This window comes from Corapipo altera, unplaced genomic scaffold (genome assembly GCF_003945725.1).
Source record: "Corapipo altera isolate COAL_440 unplaced genomic scaffold, ASM394572v1 48, whole genome shotgun sequence".
NCBI lineage: Eukaryota > Metazoa > Chordata > Aves > Passeriformes > Pipridae > Corapipo > Corapipo altera.
In genome coordinates, this window is record NW_020884931.1 from 4,648,383 (window position 1) to 4,671,591 (window position 23,209).

Here is a 23,209-nt window from a genome sequence, read left to right on the forward strand (position 1 = left end):
ATCTCGTGTTAAAGTAACTTTCAGCAATGTCTCTCTGGAAGTCTCTGTTCTGTGATACATCATGCAGAAATCAAATGAGTGATTGACATGTCAGTTAGGTATCAGTGGTGCTCTTTGAAACAGTTTCTTCGTTGTGCTTTTTGTTCTTATTGTTCCCATGTGCTGCTTCCTTTCAGGGATGCCTACCCAAGCTGCACTGTGCTGGAGGTCCAGCTGTGTTATGACGTAGCCAAGCTTATTTATCTATTCAAAAAAAGGTACTTGATTTTGTAATCTACATGACTTTAGCGTAATTTTACAAATGTTTTGCTAGTCCTTAATCAACACATACCAGCAGTACTAACCACGCACATATTAAAGATGAATTCTACTCCTAAAGTTCTGGTCTGGACTTTAGTTAGATTCCATTGTGGTTTACAGTGAGTTGTGGGGTTCAGCCCATCTCTTGTGGGTGTGATATGTTGTGTGTTGCATAAGGTAAGTTTTGACTGACTGATTATTTATTTCTGTATGTATGTATATAGTTAGTTACTTATTGTCAGGCAGTACAAAGTGAAAAACTGAATTATTAAATTAATAACTCTGTTAACCCTGCTTCTTTGGCCAGATTGATGATCTCATGAGAGACAAGTGTTATTTTCTGGGCTATCAAGAATAGCATTGTATTTTCGTTTTTTTTAATCTGGAACCTCACTATAAGTGTAGGTTGTATAAAGCTATTACTGACTTGAAAATAAATTATACTCATATATATTATAAGTAACTAAAATTAAAGTGAATGCAAATAATTTTGACTGATTCATTTGCTGTCAATCCTTATAATAACTTTTTTTCTTGAGGACTATGTTCTTCCTAAGCTTGATGTTTATACTTTTTTTGTTGCAAATTGTTATAGATTTATTTTTTCTGTCCAGAAAACAGGCAGAAAAAAGCCTGACTTACTATGAACACCTGCATCAGAAGTATGGCAAGCGGGTCCAAATCAACCCTAAGCCATGTGGTCAATTCTGCTGTTGTGAAATGAGAGGATGTGAAAGGGTAAGGATTGTGTTCTGTTTTAGTTATGGCCAGGTAGATTGTTAGAAGGGTGGAGAATAGTTTTTGTGTGACATCTCACTGAGCTTCAGAAAATTCCTTATTTGTTCATTCCTAATAGCTCATCTGTCATGTTCTTACACTGGAGGGAAAAGGAATTCCCCAAAACTTTTGAAATGTAATCTAAGTGAAAAAATTGAAGTACAGGAAAATCTTACATTTGTTTGTCTTCGCCTTGCGACGTCATTTGTAATTTGTGGAAGTAGTCTGAGGAAGAGAGACTATGGTTTGTGTAAGCTGTATGAAGATATTAATTAATGAGGATATTAGCCATCTGGTGCTTGGATGTAACAGTCATCAATTTTCTGACAGGAGGATGCTGTAGATTATTATACCAAAGTTAGAAATGAACTGATGGAAGAATATTCGAAAGAGGAACAAGCTGTTCATAATAACCCACTGGGAATGGCTTTTGTAACATTTCAAGAGAAATCCATGGCAACCTAGTAAGTTTTGTCTTCTGTTTTGTTTGTTCTCTTTTAACTGTAATAGTGCAACTGATCTCTTGTTTGTGTCCCTTGTTTGCTTATATTGGCTCTTCTTCCTTTCTTCTCTTTCACCATTCTATGGATTTGGCCTGCTTTGCTTTCTGGTAAGTTTTCCCTTAAGTGTGCATTTTAACCTCTGTGCTTTGAGTGAAGAAATTATCTAAGAGACTAAAAGGCTTGGGACATTTATTGGGAACCTTTCTCTTCTGTGTGGGATCCTGTCCATCAGTGTAGGTTAATAGTAGGCCAGACTAATTGACTCTTGAATACAAGTTACTGATTCCTCTATTTTCTACTGTGCAAATGTTACAATGACCAAACTATCAGTGAGTGCAAATTACACTGCTAGTTAGTCATCTTAACAGTGTAGGGTCAGTGACTGACCTGGCCATAGGTGATAGATACACATTCTGTATCTCTATTACCTGTTTTTACAGGTATATGTGTAGACCTAATGCCAGAAGTTGTTCAACATTTTTTTATTCAGTTATTTGTAGAGGTAAATGCATGTAGCCTCTCATTTTCTGTTCACAGTGGCAGCATCTTTCGCTATCACAAAGTGGGTATAAGGAAGCAGAATAATGTTTGTATTACAGTGTAACACATCATGCCTTTTTTTATTCTTCATAGCCTCTCTGATTTAAATTGTCTGCATTCTTTTGGCCTTCAAGTCATGTTAGAGAGCCAGTCTTTCAGCTTCTTTTCAAGGAAGTCCAGGGTGTAGAATTTCTTGCAAGAGTTTGATAGGTTGGAGAAAGTTTTGCTTGCTACTCTTTAATTGAGTAGTGATGGTGTGATGAAATCTGCCTCCTCTCCTAATTTTGTAATGAAATAACATTTTGAGATGTGAAACTGAAAGAAGAAATAAGCACTGAAGTTCCTTGTCTAGCTGCTCATATGTTGTGTACAGTTTTGATGGGTTAGCCTCTCCTTGGGCATGTGTCCTGAGTTGCACTGCTGGCATCTCTTGAGTTGAATTATCAAGACCTGAAAAGATTTTGTTTTGTTTAGCTTGGAATTGATGTGGTGGACTCCATTTCCTGTCAAATTAGATTAGATTATATGTGAAGCTGAGGCTCCCATCAGATTAGAAAGTTACTTGTTGCCCTTAGTACTCTCTGCTCCACAGAATCCTGAAATAGGATGAGAAAACAGGAAGCCAGAGCTGAGGTTCATGTCAGGTGGTTGTAGAAGCTTGTTTTATGGTGGCTAAAGCTTTCTCTGTATGTATTTTTTAAAATCAACTGTCAAAGAATAATTAACTTTCTTAAATACTTGCTGCTGCAAGATGCTGGCAATTTGACATCACTACTTGAATTCTGGTAAGGTAAAGATCTGGGGCTTGGGGGTTGTGTTTGTTTGTTTGGTGTTCATGTATGTGGTTCTCTGTCTTCTCTATGTTAAGAGCACAACTGAGAAACAAGCATGTTCATAGATTTTACTGTCTACCCATTTAAATATAAAATATACTGTTTCCATGCTAGTGTAATAGAATAGTCTCTGAATGTGTCCCTAGCCCTTCTGCTACTGTCCTTTGACAAATCTTTGAAAGCATTTATTCTGGGCATGTTTAAATTTTCTTTAAATACACTCAGTGTCAGTCAACTCATAATATTAGAAGATAGAATTAAGTACTGTGATTATTTTTGGAGTGGGTGAAAGAGGCTGATATTTTGAATTGTGGGAATAGCAGCGTGCTAAAAATTTTTCTCAGAATTGGCTGAATTTGATACTATTGTAAAGGATTAGTCTGCACTCTCATTTAATTAGTCTACTTTGATTTGAAAACAGTTGTAATTATGTAAAGATGTGTTTAGAGAACTGTCTGTCTTTTTTTCCAGTGCTCTCAGACTTTGATTTATTTTTTTACATTTTTCTTTTAATACAATTGCTCACATTGGTAGAAGCAGTGAACAGCTTAAACCAAGGCTGCTTTTTGTTTCCAGCAAAACAGATCTCATAGACCTGTAGTAGCAACTGTTTATATAGTTGTCATTAATGCAAAATGTATTACATTGCTTTTTAAGTACTATCTTGATCACAGGTTATTAAAATAAAAAAAACCCTTCTTCATTATTCCCAGTCTTTCTCATTACATATTCAGCATTTTCAGGTATAAAAATTTGGAAAAAATCCTCCTCTTCTTCCTTACAGCATTCTCAAAGACTTCAATGCCTGCAAATGTCAGAGTATTAAGTGTAAAGGAGAGCCCCAGCCATCATCCTACAGCAAGGACCTGTGTGTGTCAAACTGGGAGGTTACATATGCTCCTTATCCTGAGAATATTTGTTGGTAAGAATCCTGTCTTACATCTGTTTATTGATGATAATGTAGGTTTAGAATGGGCATAGGAGAAACAGGGGTGAGTGCATTTCTCTTTAATCCTAAACTAGGGCTTTATGTAGTGTTTGAATGTGGCTGATCTGCCTCTTTATTTTCATTACTGGTGTTCTTCCCTGACCTTGGGGAGGCCTCTCTGAGGCTGACTAGAGTTTTGCCACCCCAGATTTTAAAAAAACCCTAAGCTTATTAGTGTCTGTCTCTCAGAGTTTCTGTTTTTGGAGGCTAGTGCATATTTGCTGTTGAGATCTGAGGAAAGCAACTTGATGTTACTGCTAAGTGTCCTCCAAGTTTTTGGAGCTGACATGTGATAAGTATAACTTGATCTACTCTGTGAACTTTGGTCTGTCTTCTAACATCATCTTTATTAATCCAGTACATTTCCCAGATAAGTGCTTTTTGAATAAAACTGTTCCTGTTCTGCCTTCTGTCATGTTTATAGGCTAAAAAAGATCTAAACATTTTCCAGTTGCTTTCCAAATAACTTTGGGTGGGGTCAATATAATCCTTTCTTCATGTAATAGTGAACTTGTTGTGACATTTCCATTGCCCAACCCAAAACTGTAAGTGAGACACAGATAGGCACAGTTGCTGTGTTTCACCTGCATGTAATTTTTTTTTTAAAGCATACTTTTTTCTCAAGTATTTTAACAGAAAATGACTCTTAAGGTAATTATACCATCAATTTCTAATAATTGAGAGGTTTTCTCTAGGATTACAATTCTGCAGTTGGGAATAAAGTACAGAATCTTTAACCAAGAAGTAAACAACTATGATTCTTAGCTGTGTCTTTTGCAGCAGTCTTATTTTGAGATATGAATTAAAAATCTCTTGCAAGCTGCTTTCCAGGTAGGGTCGGTTAAATGTGCCTTTTTCATGAAAGGGTTCTTCCATGTGTATGTGCTTCATTTCCTCTTCCTTTCTTCAAGCACTGGACACAGGAATTGTTCTGTGAGACTCAGTGGACAGAAGCCCCTGCAAAACTTTTTTCTAAACATCTCTAAGAGGGGAAGATGGTGGGGTTTTGATATTTTGGGTTGGTTTTTTTTCCTGTTCTTTTTCTTCTCTCACCTCGCCCTTGAAGAATAAGGAAGCACAGGGATTTTCCAAGTTCACAAAGAGACTTGTCATAATTAGGAAGTTACTAAGCCTCTGTATCCCTGTTCTAAAGTATTGTCTGTTCTAAATACTTGGCTTTGGCTGGATTTCAAATCATTCCAGTCTTTTTGGGAACCATTTCAGATAACATTTAAGAACTTTACATGTTTAAAATCTGCAGTTACTGTTTTAATACAGCAGGAAGAGATGCCATGTTTGTAAGTTATTTTTTTTTTCAAATCACAGTTTCTTGATAGATTCTGCCTCTGATAGCTGTTCTTCTTGCAGAAGTTCTCTGTACCTTCTATCTCTGTCTCTTCTTGTTCTTTGTTTAGTACTTCTGCATTAGTGAACAGGAGAAGTGTTTAATTCCAAACCTTAATTACATTACACGTTTATGTTTTTGTAATGAAAGACTGAGTACGTCCTTCTGCAAGCACAATTTATGTTATCATTCAAGAGAGGTTGCACTTTTCTTTATTTCTAATAGCAACTGGAACTTGTGTAGTGCTTTGTTATATAACTTTGAAAGCTCAATTTACAAAAAGCAGTGCCGCCTGCTACTTGACAGTAGGATATTTTTTTTTTAGCAGCAAATGTTTACTGCTTGTTTTAATGTCCTCTTTATTTTTACTTTTTTCTCCAGGAAAAATCTTTCAGTGCATGGACTGAAATGGTGGTTTAGATGGGTGTGCATTAATTTGCTTCTTTTTATTGTGCTGTTTTTTCTCACTACTCCTTCTATAATCATCTCAACCATGGACAAGTTCAATGTCACTAAACCTATTCACTACCTTAATGTGAGTACCACCATACATTTGGATACAGCTGTGTATCAAACCAAAATATTGGGAAACTGATAGACATAGTTTCATTTTCTTACTATACACCTTTAAGTCAAATTCAGTTGAAATTCCCAGGATTGTTTTATGTAACTGCTTATTGAAAAACATACAGCCAGAACTGGATCTTTAGCCCTCTTTTATTCCTGGATAGCAGTCTGAAGGAATTTCACCCAAAACTCTATGTTATTAAAATATTTATTTGTTTGTGGTAAAAATTTGCATTCCATGTTTACATAATTCTAAATGTTGTAATCAAAAACCTTTGCAAAAAATGGAATTTTGAGTCCAACTTGTATTTTGATCTTTATGATAAGATGGGAGGAATTCAGATTTTAAACTCTGAGGTAAAAATGTTTTTATTTTGCTTATTGGGTTCAAATTAACATAGCATATATATATCTCAGATCCTAGTTTGACTGCAGCTGAAGTCTCCTGCAAACTGTTCTTTTTAAATACTTCCCCAAGATAGCGTAAATGACATAAAGACTGCCTGTGAGACTGCACTGTCATGGAATTTAATTCCCAATCCTAATTTGTTTTTTTGTCTTGCACAGCAGTGCTAATCACTCATGGCTCAGTTTAAGACCACCTGAGTATAATTTCCCTAGTTCATCCTGCTATAATTTACAAAAAGCAAAATATTGCAGCCTCTGTTCCACCACAACTGCATTAAAATGCTTTTAATACTTACTCTTTCTTTTTTCCCCTACTAGAATCCCATCGTCAGCCAGTTTTTCCCAACGCTCTTGCTCTGGTCCTTCTCAGCTTTGCTACCAACAATTGTCTATTACTCAACTTTGCTGGAGTCCCACTGGACAAAGTAAGCAAGCTTTTCTTCTGTTTTTGCCTTACCAGCTGAATAACTAAAAGAAATGAAGACTGTTTATCTTTCATGGAGCTCTTAAATCCACAGACCTCTCATAGCAGGGAATGTCATATTCTTGTCTTTCTTGTGTTACAACCACACTTTGGGGTTTAAGTGATTTTTAACCCATACAGCAAGTGTAATCTAACCACATCACTTGCTTATGCTTCCCCTTGCTCCCCACTCCACTTCTCTTTCTGTTTTATCAGAAAAAAAATGTGTGATCAGGCTCAGGATGTGTAGCTTCAACAGGAGCATGGGAAGTGCCTCTGATCCCATAACTAGCTTGCTCTCTGGGTAGATAGGCCATGTGGGTTTGGATACCCTCCACACTGAGTACATCACAGAACCCTAGAATCCCACTTGACAGAAAGTGCTCCAACTCTTAGCATGCTACTTATGAAAGGGGCATCCATCTTTTTGTTGTCTGGCATGACAAAAATGGTCTGGATGTAACTCTTGGTGCACAACTCAATTGCTATTGGGTATTGTTAGTGGTGATCTGAGACCAGGGCCCAGCAGATATTGTCCACAGAAACTCAAGACAAGATTTTCAAATACAACCAGAGCACTCTGGAGACATTAAGCCCACTGATGTGCTGCTACTGGAATACTCAGCACAGCTTGGTTTGGAATACCAGATTTGATGCCCAGTTTACCTGCAGTCAGATAAAGCGTGGTACTGCACATTGAATCCCTGCTTCACTCAAACTTCACTCAATCTTTATCCTCAAAGCTTCTAGCCATTTCTTTGGTTTGTTTTTATATTCTTAGGTCAATTATTTTTCACTTTTGAACTTTTTGTACCATTCCTTTCTAAGACACAATGTCCAGAATCTACTGTTTATTCATCACAGTTGTATGCTCTTCATCAAATTGGGGTTTTTTTTGGGGGGTAGTTACATTACACACATGAACTTTGAGCCCTTCTCAATCAGTTAAAATAGTTTTCCAAAGTCACTAGTGACTTTATGAAAATTTGTCATCTGTGATCACAGATTTGATTTCCAGCATTGGTATAATTACACTGACACGGCTCTCAGTGCCCAAGGGCTACATGGTCCTATAACAAAACCTCTGTGGTTTAAAGCCCTATCAGATTCCACCTTCAACAGTCTGAATTGTTTATAGTGATGGCTCCACTTTTGTGGCAACAGTGTGTCACCAGATCGATGTTCCTGCTACTGTAGTAGGGGTATAGCATGAGCAGTGTCATGTTGTTCCTGAAGACTTGCCACTTGGCAAGGACAGTTAAGTAGGTTGTGTAAGTGTCTGGTTTCTTGGCAGTGGTGCCCTTCTACGAACTGCCTAATCCCTCTTGGCATGACACTTGAAGAGCTGTTTGTTTACAAGCTGCTGCAGGATTGAGTTTCTGTGGACAAGAGAGCAGCTGTGGCTGTCGCACATCCCCCTGCTCGTGGTATGGACCTGTAGCGCTGCTAATCCAGAGTCCAGTTTAATGTTCAAGAAGATACTGAAAGTCTGCTTGGTCCAAATTGGGGAATGTCTCAAAAGATGTTTCTTTTGTGAGCATGTTGTAGCAATGTGATATGGTAAGGGGAGCTGGAAGTCTTGACAGGTGCTGACATTCTCTGGGCAAGGTCCTTCATATGTGGAAGTGTTTCATGTGAGTTTCTTACTCAGTGACTTTTTATGTTGGTAGATCTGCAGAGAACAGAATAATGATGCATAAAGTCTACATATTTTTGATCTTCATGGTATTGATTCTGCCCTCCCTTGGTCTGACCAGGTAAAGAGTCGTAGCTTAACAAAGTAATGGTTGAGTATTTTTATTATGAGGCATCTTACTTGTGTTTTCTGGTTGAGGTATAGTTGATGTACCCCCACTCCCCTCCAGTTGCATGTGGTTATATTGTCATTATGCATTAGATTTCAATTCATTTTACATCAGAGCACCTAAAGTTCCCAAAGCCTGACTTTTTACAAAGAAATTTAAGACTTGTAAGCTCAATGAATAATTGAAAGTTGCCCATACTCATCATCACAGCTGAGAACCCGGTTTCCTGACTGTGTCTTTGAGTTAGAGTTGTCCTTTTCTTTCCAATTCTACAATATTTGACTGTTTCCCTGCCTATCTGGGTGACATGTGTTTGTCCTATCTGTATAATAATTGCTAAAAAAGAATTATTAAAACTTTAGTATGAAGTAGATATTTTTGTTCTGCTTGATTCTGTATCTTTTTTCTTATCTCTAGCAGTCAGTAACTGTGATAAAGCTAAAGTAGTGTTCAGATGATTTGATTAAATTCTCTCTATGCTCTGTCTTGATTTTAACTACTTAAAAAGAGAAGCAGTTTTACACAGTGTTAATCTGTTGGAGACTGAATTACAATAATCATCTTTCTTTCAGCCTTGATTTTTTTTTCCGCTGGCTGTTTGACAGAGAATCATCTGATTCTGCAGTTAGGCTGGAGTAAGTATTAGCAATTCTTCACTTAGAACTTTTAATTTTTTTGCTGTTAACTAGCCTTGGTTAGTGTTTGTTCAGATTTCCTCAAGGTTGCTACTCTGTGGGATGATGCTGAGCTTCTGAATAAGGGGAAGAGAATGCAAGTGGTTTTGCTATGCAAAAATCCATACTTTTTTCCTGCTACCTAATGTATGCAAATGTTCAATAAAGAGACAGTTATTTTCCCAAAACTTTACAAATTTAGTAGGTGACAGGAAAGGATGGGATGGGATGGTGCAAGTGAGAGGGGACCAGAAATTGTACTGAGGATTGTTGCATATCATGGACAGGGGATCTTCCCAAGGATTACAGTGAGACCGAATAGCTGCAGCAGTTCCTTTTTGAAGCCAAATGGCTCTTGATTTTAACAAACATGTATGTTTTTACACCAGCATTGAGAATTTGCAGATACTGGTTATTTTAAGCTCTTGTGACTGTGGCTGGAGGGAAAGAATAGAATGCAATTAATAGGCCATAGGTTTCCAAATGCTGTTGCAAAATCAGTAACAGGAAGACAATTAGGAGAGACTAAGTTAGGAGAGACAATTATTCTATTGCAGTCTTATCTCATCTTGTGTTAGGTTGCTGTTGCAGACATCAAATAATGCTCTTGTCTGTTATCAGCCACCCATCAGACTGCTAAATCTTTTTGTGAACAGTTTATTCCTCACCTGAACTGCAACTCAACTAGGCTCTTACATACTACACTCACTGTATTTATAGCTGTGCAGTACTCTTTCCCCCTCTTTCTGATAATCCCAAGATTATCAGAAGTCTTCCAGCCACTTTCTATAGTGTCTAGTGCTTAGGGCTCCATTGCACACGTTATATTTGCTTGTTTGCTTTCCATTCACTGTCTGATGTCTTTCCTTGCAGATGTGTCTTTCTGCCTGACCAGGGAGCCTTCTTTGTGAACTATGTCATTGCCTCTGCTTTCGTTGGCAATGGGATGGAGCTGCTGCGCCTGCCCGGCCTCATCCTTTACACCATACGCATGATAATGGCCAAGTCCACAGCAGAAAGGAAAAATATTAAACAGGTATGAGAGCCCCTCCTTAGCCAGAGAAAATTAAAGGCTTGATCCTTATCAGAAACAGTGGGAGCCCCCATCCTTCATAACATTAATTCTCATCTCCTGACAGTTGTTTGGGGGTTTTTTTTTGGCCTTTGTTTTGCTTATCCGCGGCAGGTTCATATTCCCTTCATTTGCAGCACAGGTAATGGGGAGGTATTTATTCAAGTCAGAGATGGCCAAAAATCAAAGCCCAAGCTCTGAACTTCAGATATTATTCTCTTCATAGCCCTAAGTCAGAGTTTATGATTTGGATTTTATAGGATGATTCTGATTTTGTCTTACAGTCTAAACTTCAGGGAGTTTTTTATTTCAAATCTGTCTATAGTTAGTTTCTTCTTCAGCCCACGGGTGTGTACAACCTTTATCTGAACATACACCTAGCAAACTAAATACTTATTGCCTATATTCCATTTTAAGTGGCGGACTTTCACTTCCAGGTGATGTGTCATCTTGCAGCTTGAAATTCCAGGTGTTACAATGGGAACTTCAATATGTATACAGCTGCCCCTGTTCTTCTTCCTTTTCTTATTTCCTTGTTTTTTTCTTTTTTTTTTTTAATGGATTGGTGGGTTCCATTTTTAAAAGATTTTTTTAAACATTCACTTCTGTTCCATGTTAACCCTTACTCTGTTTGAAATGGCTTACACTGATTTCCTCATCCCAAGAGGAGGAAGTGGGAATACTACCACACTAAAGCTTTGATATCTTGAGCTTTCCCTACTGCAAGGAACAATACAGTTTCAGTGGAAGGAGTTGCTTCTTGTAGATGCAAACAGATTACCTGAGGAATTACTTTAAGGCATTTGAAGAAGCAGCATCTTTTCTGTATGTGCAGATACTTAAAATGCATAATACTTCATCTTATTATGTAATTTATGCCTCTTAGGGAAATAACTGATCTCTTGCAGAGAGAGAATAAGAGAAGGTGAATTGCTGTGTTAGTGAATCTATTCTTAACTCCTGACACATTGATGGATGACTTGAGAGTTTTGGGTGCCTTGTTTTTGTTCCTAGCAACAAGCTTTTGAATATGAATTTGGAGCGATGTATGCCTGGATGCTGTGTGTGTTCACTGTCATCATGGCCTATAGCATCACATGTCCCATCATTGTCCCATTTGGTAAGTTCTCTGATGAGCTGTGGGCACTGTGGGAGTGAGATGGGGCATGTGGGAGTTTTGCAAGGCCCAGCTCTGCATTCTTACTCCAGTTCAAATACTGATAATGCTTAGGACTTGGATCCAAGTTTCCTTCCTTTCTTGTGGAAAAAGAGTGCAGAAGATGATGAATTACATAGCTCTTTAGAAGCTGAGAGTGTATTTAATGTCTATTAGATGCTTATTTTATTTCTCAAATTTGAATGTATTGGCTGTGGTGGTGTTCAGGGGTTTAGGTAGGTTTGGGGATGAGGGAATTATTTTTAGCTCTGGGTTCTTGAGGTCTGGGAGACCTCAAGCTGCAGAGGATACCGAGCCTGGAAGTCCACTCTAAACAGCCAAACTTGACTCAAGTCATTCTGATCCCCAAATCCTTTAGGCTTTTGTCCTAAAGTTTGTCTGATGTATGCACATCACAACTGGACCAACGCACAAAAATAAGTGTGTTGGTCCAGCACCAACAGACTAGAAAGCTACCTGTTCTTTACACTACTGCAGCTCTTCTGTGTTGCAAACCATTTGTCTAAAATTCCACATTGTGAACGAGAATGAGGAAAGGGGCTGTGGTCATCACTGTGCTATGGACAGCTGTATGATCCATGGTGCTGACCACGGGGATGTGACCTAACAACTTGCTGGCTGCTTTGCTGGGACATGGTCTAGGTGAACCCCATAGCTGCCCTTTGACCAAAAAGGAAATGCTGGACACGCTGGTACATTTCTTGGCTTAGAAAACCAGTTAACTTGGGGTTCAGGGCACATGGGTGGAACACAGCTGCCCTGTGGTGTAGATGGTGCTACAGTCCTGTAGGACTTTGAGAAGGTCTCCAGATCTGAGTCACAGACCTTTTTCTAGTTATTCAGTTGGTTTATCTCTGTCCCATGAGTTAAACAACATTTCTGCCTCAAGTTGCCTGTATATCTGGCTTTGATTACCTCCTTCTTCCTGTATCAGCCATTAAATGCTGTATGGGTATGCAAGAAAATTAGCCATCTGTCTAGAACTCGTGTACAATTGTCCATCTTCAGTGACTGTGACATGAGCTATGTCTTATTTTCATTTGCCTTTCATTCACAGAGATTACAGACTGTCATAAGAATTATGTATAAAGAATCATTTCAACAGCTACAGATATTTCCACTTGAGATCTGTTTATCAGACATAAGTAGTACTAAATAATTTTATATAGTTGGTATTTTTGTTTTCTAATTCAAATCTTCACAGGGCTAGATACGAGATAATTATCTAAATTAGATATTGTTCAGAACTGGTTTAATCAACAACCTTATTATGGGGAGAATGTGGCCAATTTTTATGTAACAAATGTAATTGATATTTACTTACATTTCATTTTGTGTGCAGTTGTAAATATCTGAATGTGCTACTGCATACCAGAGCTGTTGCAATTCATAGCTGCCACAGCAGTTGCTGACTGTTTTTTGGGATCAAGAATAACTGACTTGAAAGTGCTGAAGGCTGAGTGGCAAGTTAAGCCACTGACAGGCTTTTCTTCCTTACCACTACAGCGGTAGAGGAGTTAGCAAGTCTTCCCTACTGGCTTGGCCTCATGTGCCAGCACTAGAAAGGAGCTCTGGGTTCTCCCTGGGAGCACAAGAGGTGCCACAGAGAAGTGTGTGGGGAGGGGAGGGATGGGGATGCAACAACCTGAGGAGCGTGTGCTGTCATGCAGCTGTACCCCATTCATATTTGGGCTGTATCCACCACTGGTATCTAGATTTTCAGTCACTTCTTTAATGTAGATCTCCTCACAGAATTGCTGCTTTTTGTAAAGTTTCCAACAACCTTTCCTTGGCTCTCCCATTTTCCCTTCCAGGTTTAATATACATACTCCTGAAGCACATGGTTGACCGCCATAACCTTTACTATGCATATCTCCCTGCCAAGCTGGAGAAGAAGATGCACTTTGCAGCTGTGAATCAGGCCCTTGCAGCTCCAATTCTCTGCCTTTTCTGGCTCTATTTTTATTCATTTTTGCGGCTAGGTAAGTATTACCTTTTTCCACCTAGAAGCTGCTCCCAGCTCACTTGGCAGCCTCCCTAAATTAGATGTGCAGTTTCAGAAGCTTTCTGGGCTTTCCTTTTTGCTTCCATAAAGGAGAATTCATGGGGTTACCTGTGGCACTGAACTATACAAGACTTGCAGCTTACACTAGTTTGCATAAAATCCTTTGGTGGAGATGGCTGATATGTTAAACTGTTAGCATGGAGCTCCCTGTTTCTTCAGTCTGCAGGAGATTCCTTAAATCTGTAGAGTTGGAATTGGCCAGTTGGGCTTTGGAGTGACAGACAGTAAAAATCATTACATAAACCAAAAAGTCTGTTCAGAATTAGCTCTTTGTAGTAGGATGGCCTCTGGCTTCACTACCTGCATTTGTACTACTTATGCCCGTGCATAAGTTAAATTTGCCCTGTGCAAATTGGCTACTGCCTCGGTTGTACAGCTCTGTCACTTAGCCAACATTTTAGCATTTTTTCTTCCTATTGCTAGTCATACAGTGTTCTACATCATCCATCATAGTTTACACGGAAGACTGCAGTGAGATGGTGACTCTTTTCCCCATATTGTAGTTTAAACTTTGTGTTTTGTGTGAAGTTTATTTTAAAAATAGGGACATTCTGTATTTTGCAAATACTTGGCATTGATTTTATTGGCTGTGGTGTATTAACAGCTTTAATGTCAGACAAGGTAGGAGACAGCTTATGGCTTTTTATCCATGATACAGGAGGAAGCATTTGGCATGGAACGGGGATGTCAGTGGTGCTGGAAGGAATTGAGTTTCCCTTCTTGGGAAGGAAGCTCCTGATATCTGATCATATTGTGCCCTGATGACAAATGACCATGCATTGTGTTTTTCTAGCATGCCAGTAGTCAGAAAGGTATTGTTGGCAGGCTGTCATCTAACTTCAGGGATAGCTAAAGCTATAGGGAAAGCTCCCTGAGGATGTGAAAGTCATTTGGAACTATTGCTTCGGGCTGTCCTTAGGTTTGAGCAGATGTTCCTGCATTACTTGTATGTTTGAGAGCTTGTTTTTTCCCTTGTTTTGAAAGCTGCCTTTGAAATCAGGAAGACCAACAAATCTGTGTCCTCTGACAGGAGAATTTCTAGAGCATGCTTTAGAAAAATCAGCTCCAAACACACAGCAACTGATGCACCTCTAATTATAATGAAGGAAATCCTCGTGTGGTAAAAACTAAATCTTTATAATAATGTTTTCTAGTTCTGCATCTGTGGTAAAACCATTTGTCACACATCTTAATAATGGAAAATACAGTCTGGATTATCACTTTTGGCTTGGTCAGTGTAGAAGATCCTGTTTACAGGGTGTTGTTTGGTGGTTTGTCAGTGTACAGGGCAGTCTGAGAGGTAGGAACTTGATATTTTTATTTCATTGCCATTGATTTCATTGCTGCTTCTTGTGCCAAAGAGAAGGAAGGAAGGGTAAGAGTGCTCTGCTTCCTTATCTGCAAAATAGATCAGTTTATGGTGTAAAGCTTGATTGCTTAGTCATTGACTTTTATAGTTTGCCTGATATGGGTGTTTCAGTGGCTGCAGAGTCCAGTGACAATACTCTGTTTTCTCACTCCTGATGTCAACATAAAGCTGGAAAGACCCTTCTCCCAGTCCTCAGTCAGGATCAAATACCACTTGACTACATGCAGAAGGTGATAGGCTCTACTGGTGTCATTTATTTCCTTCTCAGTTACTGTTTTCTTCCTTGGCTCTCATTCCATCCATCCATCCATCCAACACCTGCAGCACCACTGGGCCTCTCACAACAGAGGAGGCAACAATACTATCTGCAGTTCAACCCCTGTCTCCTGGGATAGTCACTTGAGTCCCATGTTCTCTAGAGCTGTTGGCAGGGAAGAGCCCTGAGGACCCAGGGCAGGAAAAACTGATCTTGGAGACTTTTTCTTCCCTGATCTCTGCTATTTGCCTTGTGGCTCACACTGTACTTTGGCTTGGGTGTAGACATGCCTCACCAGCTGGTAAATGCTGGTGTTACCTATGCTTATAGAAACAACCTCCTCTGAAGGACATTCCAGAATACCTGTAGGGAGGTTTTTTCACTTCTGTTTTTGACTTGAAGAGTGACATGTTTGTAGGGGTTCTTTTGTTATGTTTCTCACATGTGCATGGTGTTTTTCCTCTGGTGAACGGACCTGTGCAGGGCTTATATAATCTGCTAAAATGTAAAACTTGTCTGTTCTGTGTCACTGCATATGCTGGGATTACCACAAAAATGTTTGAGGCTTGGCGTTGTGTCTTTTGACTGAAGAAGCTTGGAAACAGCTAGGTTTTGTGGTGGTGTTTGTTTTTCCCTAATATCTTATTCAAGTCATCTTTGCTGCAAAATGAGATTAATTTTTTCAGAATATTTCCATAGTGAATCTGGAGAATAAGAAGTCACTGTAATCATTGTAGCTTTTTCCATACTAGAGGCTGCAACCATGCCCTTTCCTATAGTTTTATTGCAGTCTCTCTGAACTGAAACTTACCTTTCAGTTTAGTTCGTATTTACTTAGTTTCTTCTCTTGTTCATTTTCCTTGGATTCTTTCTAGTTCTGTTCATATTTTATTTTAGACAAGGCTGCTCAAGTTGAAGACTCAGTGGCATCAAATTATTTTGTATAGGTACCAGGGACTTGTGGGGGGGAGGTTGGTTTTTTTTGTTGTTGTTTTTTTTTTCATTTTCTTCTCTTCCCATGTTCTGTGATAACATCACACTGTTGACTGCTTTCTAGCTTGTAATCATTAATTGTATTCTGCAGCACTACAGGATTGTTATCCCTCACACCTACATTTCATTTTTCCTTCCTAATTGTAGTTATTTGCAGTTTTCTACATATACTTTTATGTTGCTGTTTGTTATTTGTTTTGATCCTTGAAAGGAGGTGGGGTGGTCTTATCTACCAAGATCATTCTGATTCTTTTCCCCCGCCCTTTGAGCTGTTTGGAAGCCATCCAGTTTGGTGCTGTCATCATTATTAATAAATGTAATTAATATTACATTTCACGGATCATTTATGAAAGTATTTTAGAAGTGGGTCCAGAATGGATCACTGAGAGGGGAGGAGAAAAATCGCTCTGAGTCTTGTTTATCGTTCAAGGATTGCAGCAGCCTTTCTTGGCCTCTAAGAAAGCTGGGAGAACACCTTGCTTGGCACTTTTACCAGTCAAGGAGCTTCATGCCTAGTGAGGTTCTCATGTTTGTGGCTGGAAGTGGGCTGCCCAGTCCTATAAGGACAAAAAAAATCCACAAGTCTTGTGAAAATGGGGAGGATAAATACAGGTTTGTTTTGGTCTTGTTGGGTTTTTTCTGCTATATATTTTTATATTGTATTCTTTGGATATTTTTTCTAGGCTTTAAAGCACCTACGACCATGTTTACCTTCCTCGTTGTCAACATCACAATTGTCATTTGCTTGGCTTACACTTGTTTTGGCTGTTTCAAGTACCTGAGTCCACTGAATTATAAGGTAAGTGATGGATACCTGATGCCTTTCAGCACCTACCTCTGTGCTTGATGTAGCACCAGCTGTTCCTGCTGGGTTGTCCATGCCTTCTCTCTGGCAATGTCTGTGTTCACAAAGGTCCATCTGATAAGATGGCTAAAGAGGGCTTGTAGTAGGGGTGGGCTGCTTAGCACAGTGGAAAGTCTGTCAGTGTCTGCAGGAACTGAATTTGAGAGCAAAGAGAAGCATGGAAGTATCTTGGGCTGCATCCAAAGCAGTGTGGTGTGATGAGCAGGTCAAGGGAGGTGATTCTGCCCCTCTATTCCACTCTGGTGAGACCTTACCTCCAGCTCTGGGGTCCCCAGCACAGGAAGGACATGGACCTGTCAGAGTGAGTCCAGAGGAGGGCCACCAAGTTGATTAGAGGGATGGAGCACCTCTCCTATGAGGGAAGGCTGAGAGAATTGGGTTTGTTCAGCCTGGAAAAAAAGAAGGCTTAGGGGTGACCTAATTGCAGCCTTCCAGTACCTAAAGGGAGGCTACAAGAAAGATGGAGAGAGACTGTTCACAAGAGCATGTAATGGCAGGACAAGGGGGATTGGGTTCAAACTGAAAGAGAGTAGGTTTGGATTAGATATTAGGAAGAAATCCTCTTCTGTGAGGGTGTTAAGACACTGGAACAGGTTGCCCAGAGAAGCTGTGGATGCCCCATCCCTGGAATTGTTCCCGCCCAGGTTGGACTGTGCTTTGAGCAACCTGGTCTAGTGGAAGGTGTCCCTGCCCATGGTTGAGAGGTTGGAAATAGATGGTCTTTAATGTCCCTTCAAACTCAAACCATTCTATGATTCTTAGTAAGAGGATTGGAGGAGAGAGTACCAGCACTGGTCTGTCTGTGCAGGTTTTTAGGTACTTAGAATCCTTCATATTGCTTTCTCTCACTAATTTGATATTGTCTCTCTTCCTTTCTCTGCCTGTTGCTGGTTACAGATAGAAGACACACAAAGTGAAAAAGGAAGTGACCCAGATATACCAACCGTCCCAACATCTTCTGTAAGAAAAGTTACTAGTATTCTCCTATATTTCCTAGAAAAACTTAATTGCTCACCATACTTACCATATGCTTGTGTAGGACATATAAGGCTGAATGGACTTTGTGTTTTCCCATATGTGCATGTGGGACTTGAGAGTTCTGCAGCTGGGCTCCTTGACTGTTCCCAGGTGGTGTTCCAAAAGTACCTTCAGCTGACTTTTCAGGAGTAGTCGAGACACGCTCCTTCCAGCAGCTCTGTATGCTGTGTTCTGTGCCTTGCACCAGACAGAGCCTCACATCTGGACAGCTGCCAAATGCAGTCAGGTTCCACTGCTCTGATTCTGAAAGTTGTGATGTGAAACAGGTCTTACTTGCCATGTCACTGAAAAGGATGTAGGACTGAGGTAGAAGGAAAGGCCTTAGTGCCACAGTCCTCAAGTGCAGGTGAGTGTTGCACCAGGAAGCCTCCATCAGGGTGCAAAAGGCCTCAGGTGTTAAAGTGAAGGATGGGAAAAGGATGAAAGGAAGAGTGTCAAGGGGAAAAATTACCCTGGGTGAATTATCCCAGCATTATACTTTGAGAGATGACTAAAATCCTTAACGCTTGTGATTTCAGATGTACGTCCCCCAAGTTTTGCGTCCTCACCCTACAGAAAGGACGGTGCTTGCCCACAAGGAGCAGCAGTCATATGGCACCATGGACAACACTTGTTCCCAGGCAGAAGGAGACATAAACTCTTCCGCTGAACCTTCAATTATCGAGCAGGCGTCGAGAGGTTCGCTTTGAGTGCCGAGGACTAACACAAGGTGGAGCACTTGGTCCAGCTTTAGGAGAACTGATTCCCTGCCACCACCTACTAAGTATTCTGTTTAATTTACGTATTCCTGCCTGCAGAAGAGGTACAGAAATAATTCATTGTGTGGTCTGCAGCTGTGCTCAGAGATTAAAAAGCAGATGCCTTGGGACTGATTGTTTTCCAGACTGTCTACACGTGTTGTGAAACAAATGTGTTGAACAGGGAGATGCCAATCCTCAGGGACTTCACTTATGCTATCTCATCACTTGCCTTATGAAAATAACTTATGCTGCATATAGATAAGTGGTCACCAAAGCAAATGCAGCTATTACGGCTGTCATTTATTTATTCAAAGTAATTCTTCCTTTTTTTAAAAAAAAAACCCAACATTTATTATTTATAAACCTCTTGGGATGTGTTAAATCCTGAGACAATGTCACTTTTGATGAAAATGCTGTTTGCATGGGCTCTGAGAATGGTGTGTGGGAGTCTCTCATCACCCAAAGTAGTCAGCATAGACTTGAGCATGTTACTTTTTTCCTTGAAAGAAATGAGGGAATTACTGTGCACTTGGGTACTAAAAGTACTAAAGCAAAAAGACTGGTGTAAAGAAGGGAGTGATTTATCTGATACTGTTTTTATATATTTTTTGGAGGGCATTTAGGTTGTTAGTTTCTCTTCACTATTTTTAAGGGCCTTCCACAATGCAAGTTCACCTGCCATCAGCAAAGGATGTAAACATTTTATCTTTCTTTTAATCTTGGGTCAAAATGACAGATCTCTGGGTTTTCTCTATAGTGGCAATTATATGAGTTGTAAGATACTAGGTTTTAAATTATGTCATAGGTGCCAATTTATTCTAAAGTGCAATGTGTCAAAGTGTAACTAATACTCACTGAGCAATAAAACACTGAGTTCAGAAAAAATTCAGGCTGTCTTGATTTATTTATTCTTTTCTCTGTGTGTTGAAACAGTCTTTGCTATCTGCCTCACAGCATGGTCGGGAACTGTTCATAAAAGCTCTGCCATGAGCCTTAGAATGACAGTTCATCCCATGGGAAATATGAATCCTTTTAAATTTTTCTAGGGGATGAATCTTGGTGACCTTTCTGTAAGAGAAGGTTTTGACCCTGCCAAGACCTCTGTTTGCCTGCTCATCGTTAAACTGTTATTTCCTGAACTTGACCTTTTCTAGCATGTTTGTGAAGCAGCAACATCTTTCCTTTGTGAGACTGAAGGAGACTTTGTGCCATAAATAAGAGTGTGCAGATGTTCAGTGTCTTGCAGGACTGGCTCCAGCTTCCTGAGACCAGCACTCTGGACAAATGCTGAGCATGAGATCTGCCCCACTGGAAGGAGGACCCTGCAGAACTCCAATCCCCCTGATGACAAGCCCATCTTTTACTTGAAGGTACACGTAATTCCTGGTTATTAAAAGACAAGTGAGGAGCCTTGTTTAGTGGGGGTCATGGATTTGTGACAGACTACTTCATACTCTCACTTCAGTGATGCATTTTAGTTGGGGGATTGGGCATGAGTGTGCCTTTGATTTTTAGCAATCATGATGCTAATAGAGATGGTGTGTACCTTGGGTACACATTGCAATTCAAGGTTGATATTCAAACTAAGAAAAAAGAAAACCAACAGACTCCACATTCTTTACTTGGCTCAGATTTTCACATACAGATGTGAGGTCAGAAGGAAGAGGCAGCGCATTGTGTTAATTAGATCAGAAGTCTATGATTGTTCCATCTCATTTCTAGCTGCAGTACCCCATCTCATACAGCTGTCTGCAGCAGCAGAGGATGCTTGTGTGTGTACTAATTGAGGAAACAAATAAATGATTCAGCTAGCACACTTGACCTGTTTACTTTGCTGATACTGTGGGATTTTTATGCCCTGTGATATAACTTACTTTTTGGAACAAATGACTTTTGATATTCTCTGTGAGGTTCTATGTGTCATATTGAGGACAGAAGCTCCTTGAATGATTTGATTTCCTTTTTGTGATAATGAAGCTCCTTGTGGCTGGCAGGAGTTCAGTACAGGCAGGGCCATCTCTCCTGTGAACTTGAATAAACCCCACCTCCAGTCATGCTAAGGCACTTCAGATATAGAATATGGAAAACCTACTAGGTAATGGAAAGTTACATCTTGCTAAATAGTCGTTGTTGGCATTTGTGTGATGGGGAAACCACCTGCCTATTTCACTTATCATGTAGCAGCCATTCTTGCTTGCCACTCTACTCTGTTGCAGTTAAGCTCATAGAAATGTCTATGATATTAGGACATGCACCAGTTGGAAAAAAGGCTGGGGTCACCTATTAGTAAATTATCACAACATTACAGTGTATAGCAACACAAATTACAGGCTGGTTTATCATCTTTGCTGTGTTGTGCTTGCTTCCCTAGTACCTTTTGGGTCTCTCTCTGAGAGCTGGAAGTAATTAGGAAACTGCACTGGGCTCTAATTCATTCCTCCATGCTGGTGGATATCTCTGAGAGGATAAAATTAGATCAGCCCAAGAAACTCCCTGCATTCCTTACTGAGCCTTAGAGAAAAGCTGAGGGATGGAAGCCTCAACAAATGTGGATATTGGCTGCACTGTATTTGAAATTCATATTTAAAGCCATGGCACATTCTTTACTGTTCTTTTTATAAACCTTTTGGCAGGAAGCCTAAGCAAATGGCCCAGCTGGAGTTACTGATTGTAGCTCCCAGAAGCCATATTTGTTGAGATCCAGCGCCTGCTGCTTGCCTTGCATTGCTCAGTTGGAACAACGCCTCCCCCACCTCACTCCTTGCTAAGTCCTTCCTGCACTTTAGCAGCCGCCACCAGCAGTGCTCCTGGGGAGCAGGAATCCCGGACAAGTCTGACACTCAAGCATGAATCAGCCCTACAGCGTGGTCTGTGATGGGATTCTCTGTGACACAGCTGAGGGGGCAACCTCTTACAGTTTGAAGAATGGAGCTCATTTGATATTGTACAATTCAGTACTCTTCTGCAAAGACTTCAGTAAAGATGAATTTCTTCTATAGTGAAGGAAATGCTACATGGTATTCTGAGACTCAAAAACCTTGGCTTGTTTAGATATACAGAGCTCTGTGCCAGTTAGAGCTTATTCTGTATGCGAGGCCAGCCTGGCTCACCTCCAGCCCTGTTACAACACATCCTCAACACCCAAATTATTGCAATTTCTCATTTGCATTAGGTGCACATGTTCATGCTTTGTTTTCCTTTGGGCTTTTCCCATATCCTGAGCCAAAAACAGATCTTTGTGCTGGCTAAGTTTCCAAATGCTCTACTGTAGCACTAGACCGTGTTCTTTCTGTCTCTTCACAGAAATCCAGTTCCCAGCTCTGCTTACCCACAGATGCTGGCAGCACAACTGAAAGCTTTCTTGTGTCTGTTCTACGAATAATTTGTTTATGAGTGTTTGGAAGTCTTTTACTGTTCTTGTCTTCAAGAAGGTGGGCTTGTCTTAGAAGCTGTGGACCACAAGAGTTTTCTCCTGGGTCTTAGCCAAAGTGAGGTGAGAGGCATGGGAAGATTTGGGGAGGAGGGATCTTTTTCAGTCACTAACATAAACCCAAGTCTATTGAGTACAAAGAAAAGACACTTTATTGTCTCTAAGCTGCTACAATATAAGGAAATACACAATTTCAATTCCAAATGATGGCCAGGGTCATGTGTCTTATTATCTTAAAGTGGTCTTGCAAATTCCTTCTCTGTCTTATCTAGACAAAATTCTTGAATGATTCTGCTTGTCACCTGTCTGCAACAGCTGCAAGTGCTTGTTTCACATATTTCAGAGGTATAGAATTTGGGTTTCTTTCTTTCTGAGGCCAGCTGTCTGATGGATAAAAACAGAAAGGAAACGACCAAAGCGTAGAGACTGAAAATTGGGTCATTATAATGGAACATTCTTCCCTTTACTTTTTGCTCTTGGGTTAACTCCTGGCTCTTGCTTTGTATCACACATCCTGTTGGTTAGAACGTAGCATCTCAACTGCAGCAGGGGCAACTTCACAAGTTTTCTGTGCTCAAACACAGAGCTCCTAAGTTATCCTCACCTTTCTTTGTCAGAAGAGTCTAACCATTTGTAGCTTGGGGAGAAGATATGTCAAGATCAGCTGTCTTTTTAGAATACGTACCACAGTTAGCTTTTAATTCTTTTGATGAAGCAATGAATGTGGCCTCACAAGTTAACTGGTGTAGTATAAGAACCTGCTTCCCTACTCAGTGTGCCTCCATTACTAATCTCTTCCAACCAGGAGCCTGCAGCCTCCATTATAGATTGACTCTGGACTCCTGGTTGAAAAGAAACATTGCTTTCCTGGAGGGGGATTTCTTCCCTTCTGTAGCAGCTTTATTTCCTGCCTTCCTAGGTGTGTTCCAGTGTAACATGAATCTGACCTTCTCACTTTTGAATGGATTGAAAATCCCACCTCATGACTTGCAACTTTTATG

At 40.0% G+C, this 23,209-nt stretch overlaps 1 protein-coding gene across 5 annotated transcripts in view; it reads left to right on the forward strand.

Moving 5' to 3' along the window:
• Positions 1-19,663, forward strand: part of TMEM63A (transmembrane protein 63A) — a 33,241-nt gene extending 13,578 nt beyond the window's left edge. For 4 of the 5 annotated variants that reach the window (XM_027659262.1, XM_027659264.1, XM_027659261.1 and 1 more), the window contains 14 exons: positions 177-257; positions 915-1,038; positions 1,408-1,541; positions 3,738-3,875; positions 5,668-5,821; positions 6,580-6,686; positions 8,395-8,481; positions 9,102-9,164; positions 10,077-10,239; positions 11,290-11,395; positions 13,267-13,434; positions 16,819-16,934; positions 17,898-17,960; positions 18,557-19,663. In XM_027659262.1, coding sequence (XP_027515063.1) covers positions 177-257; positions 915-1,038; positions 1,408-1,541; positions 3,738-3,875; positions 5,668-5,821; positions 6,580-6,686; positions 8,395-8,481; positions 9,102-9,164; positions 10,077-10,239; positions 11,290-11,395; positions 13,267-13,434; positions 16,819-16,934; positions 17,898-17,960; positions 18,557-18,727 — 1,675 coding nt within the window. In that variant the 3' untranslated portion in view covers positions 18,728-19,663. Of the gene's footprint in view, positions 1-176; positions 258-914; positions 1,039-1,407; positions 1,542-3,737; positions 3,876-5,667; positions 5,822-6,579; positions 6,687-8,394; positions 8,482-9,101; positions 9,165-10,076; positions 10,240-11,289; positions 11,396-13,266; positions 13,435-16,818; positions 16,935-17,897; positions 17,968-18,556 lie in introns of all 5 variants that reach the window. The other variant, XM_027659265.1, reaches the window with a different exon arrangement.
• The last annotated feature ends 3,546 nt before the right edge of the window (positions 19,664-23,209 follow it).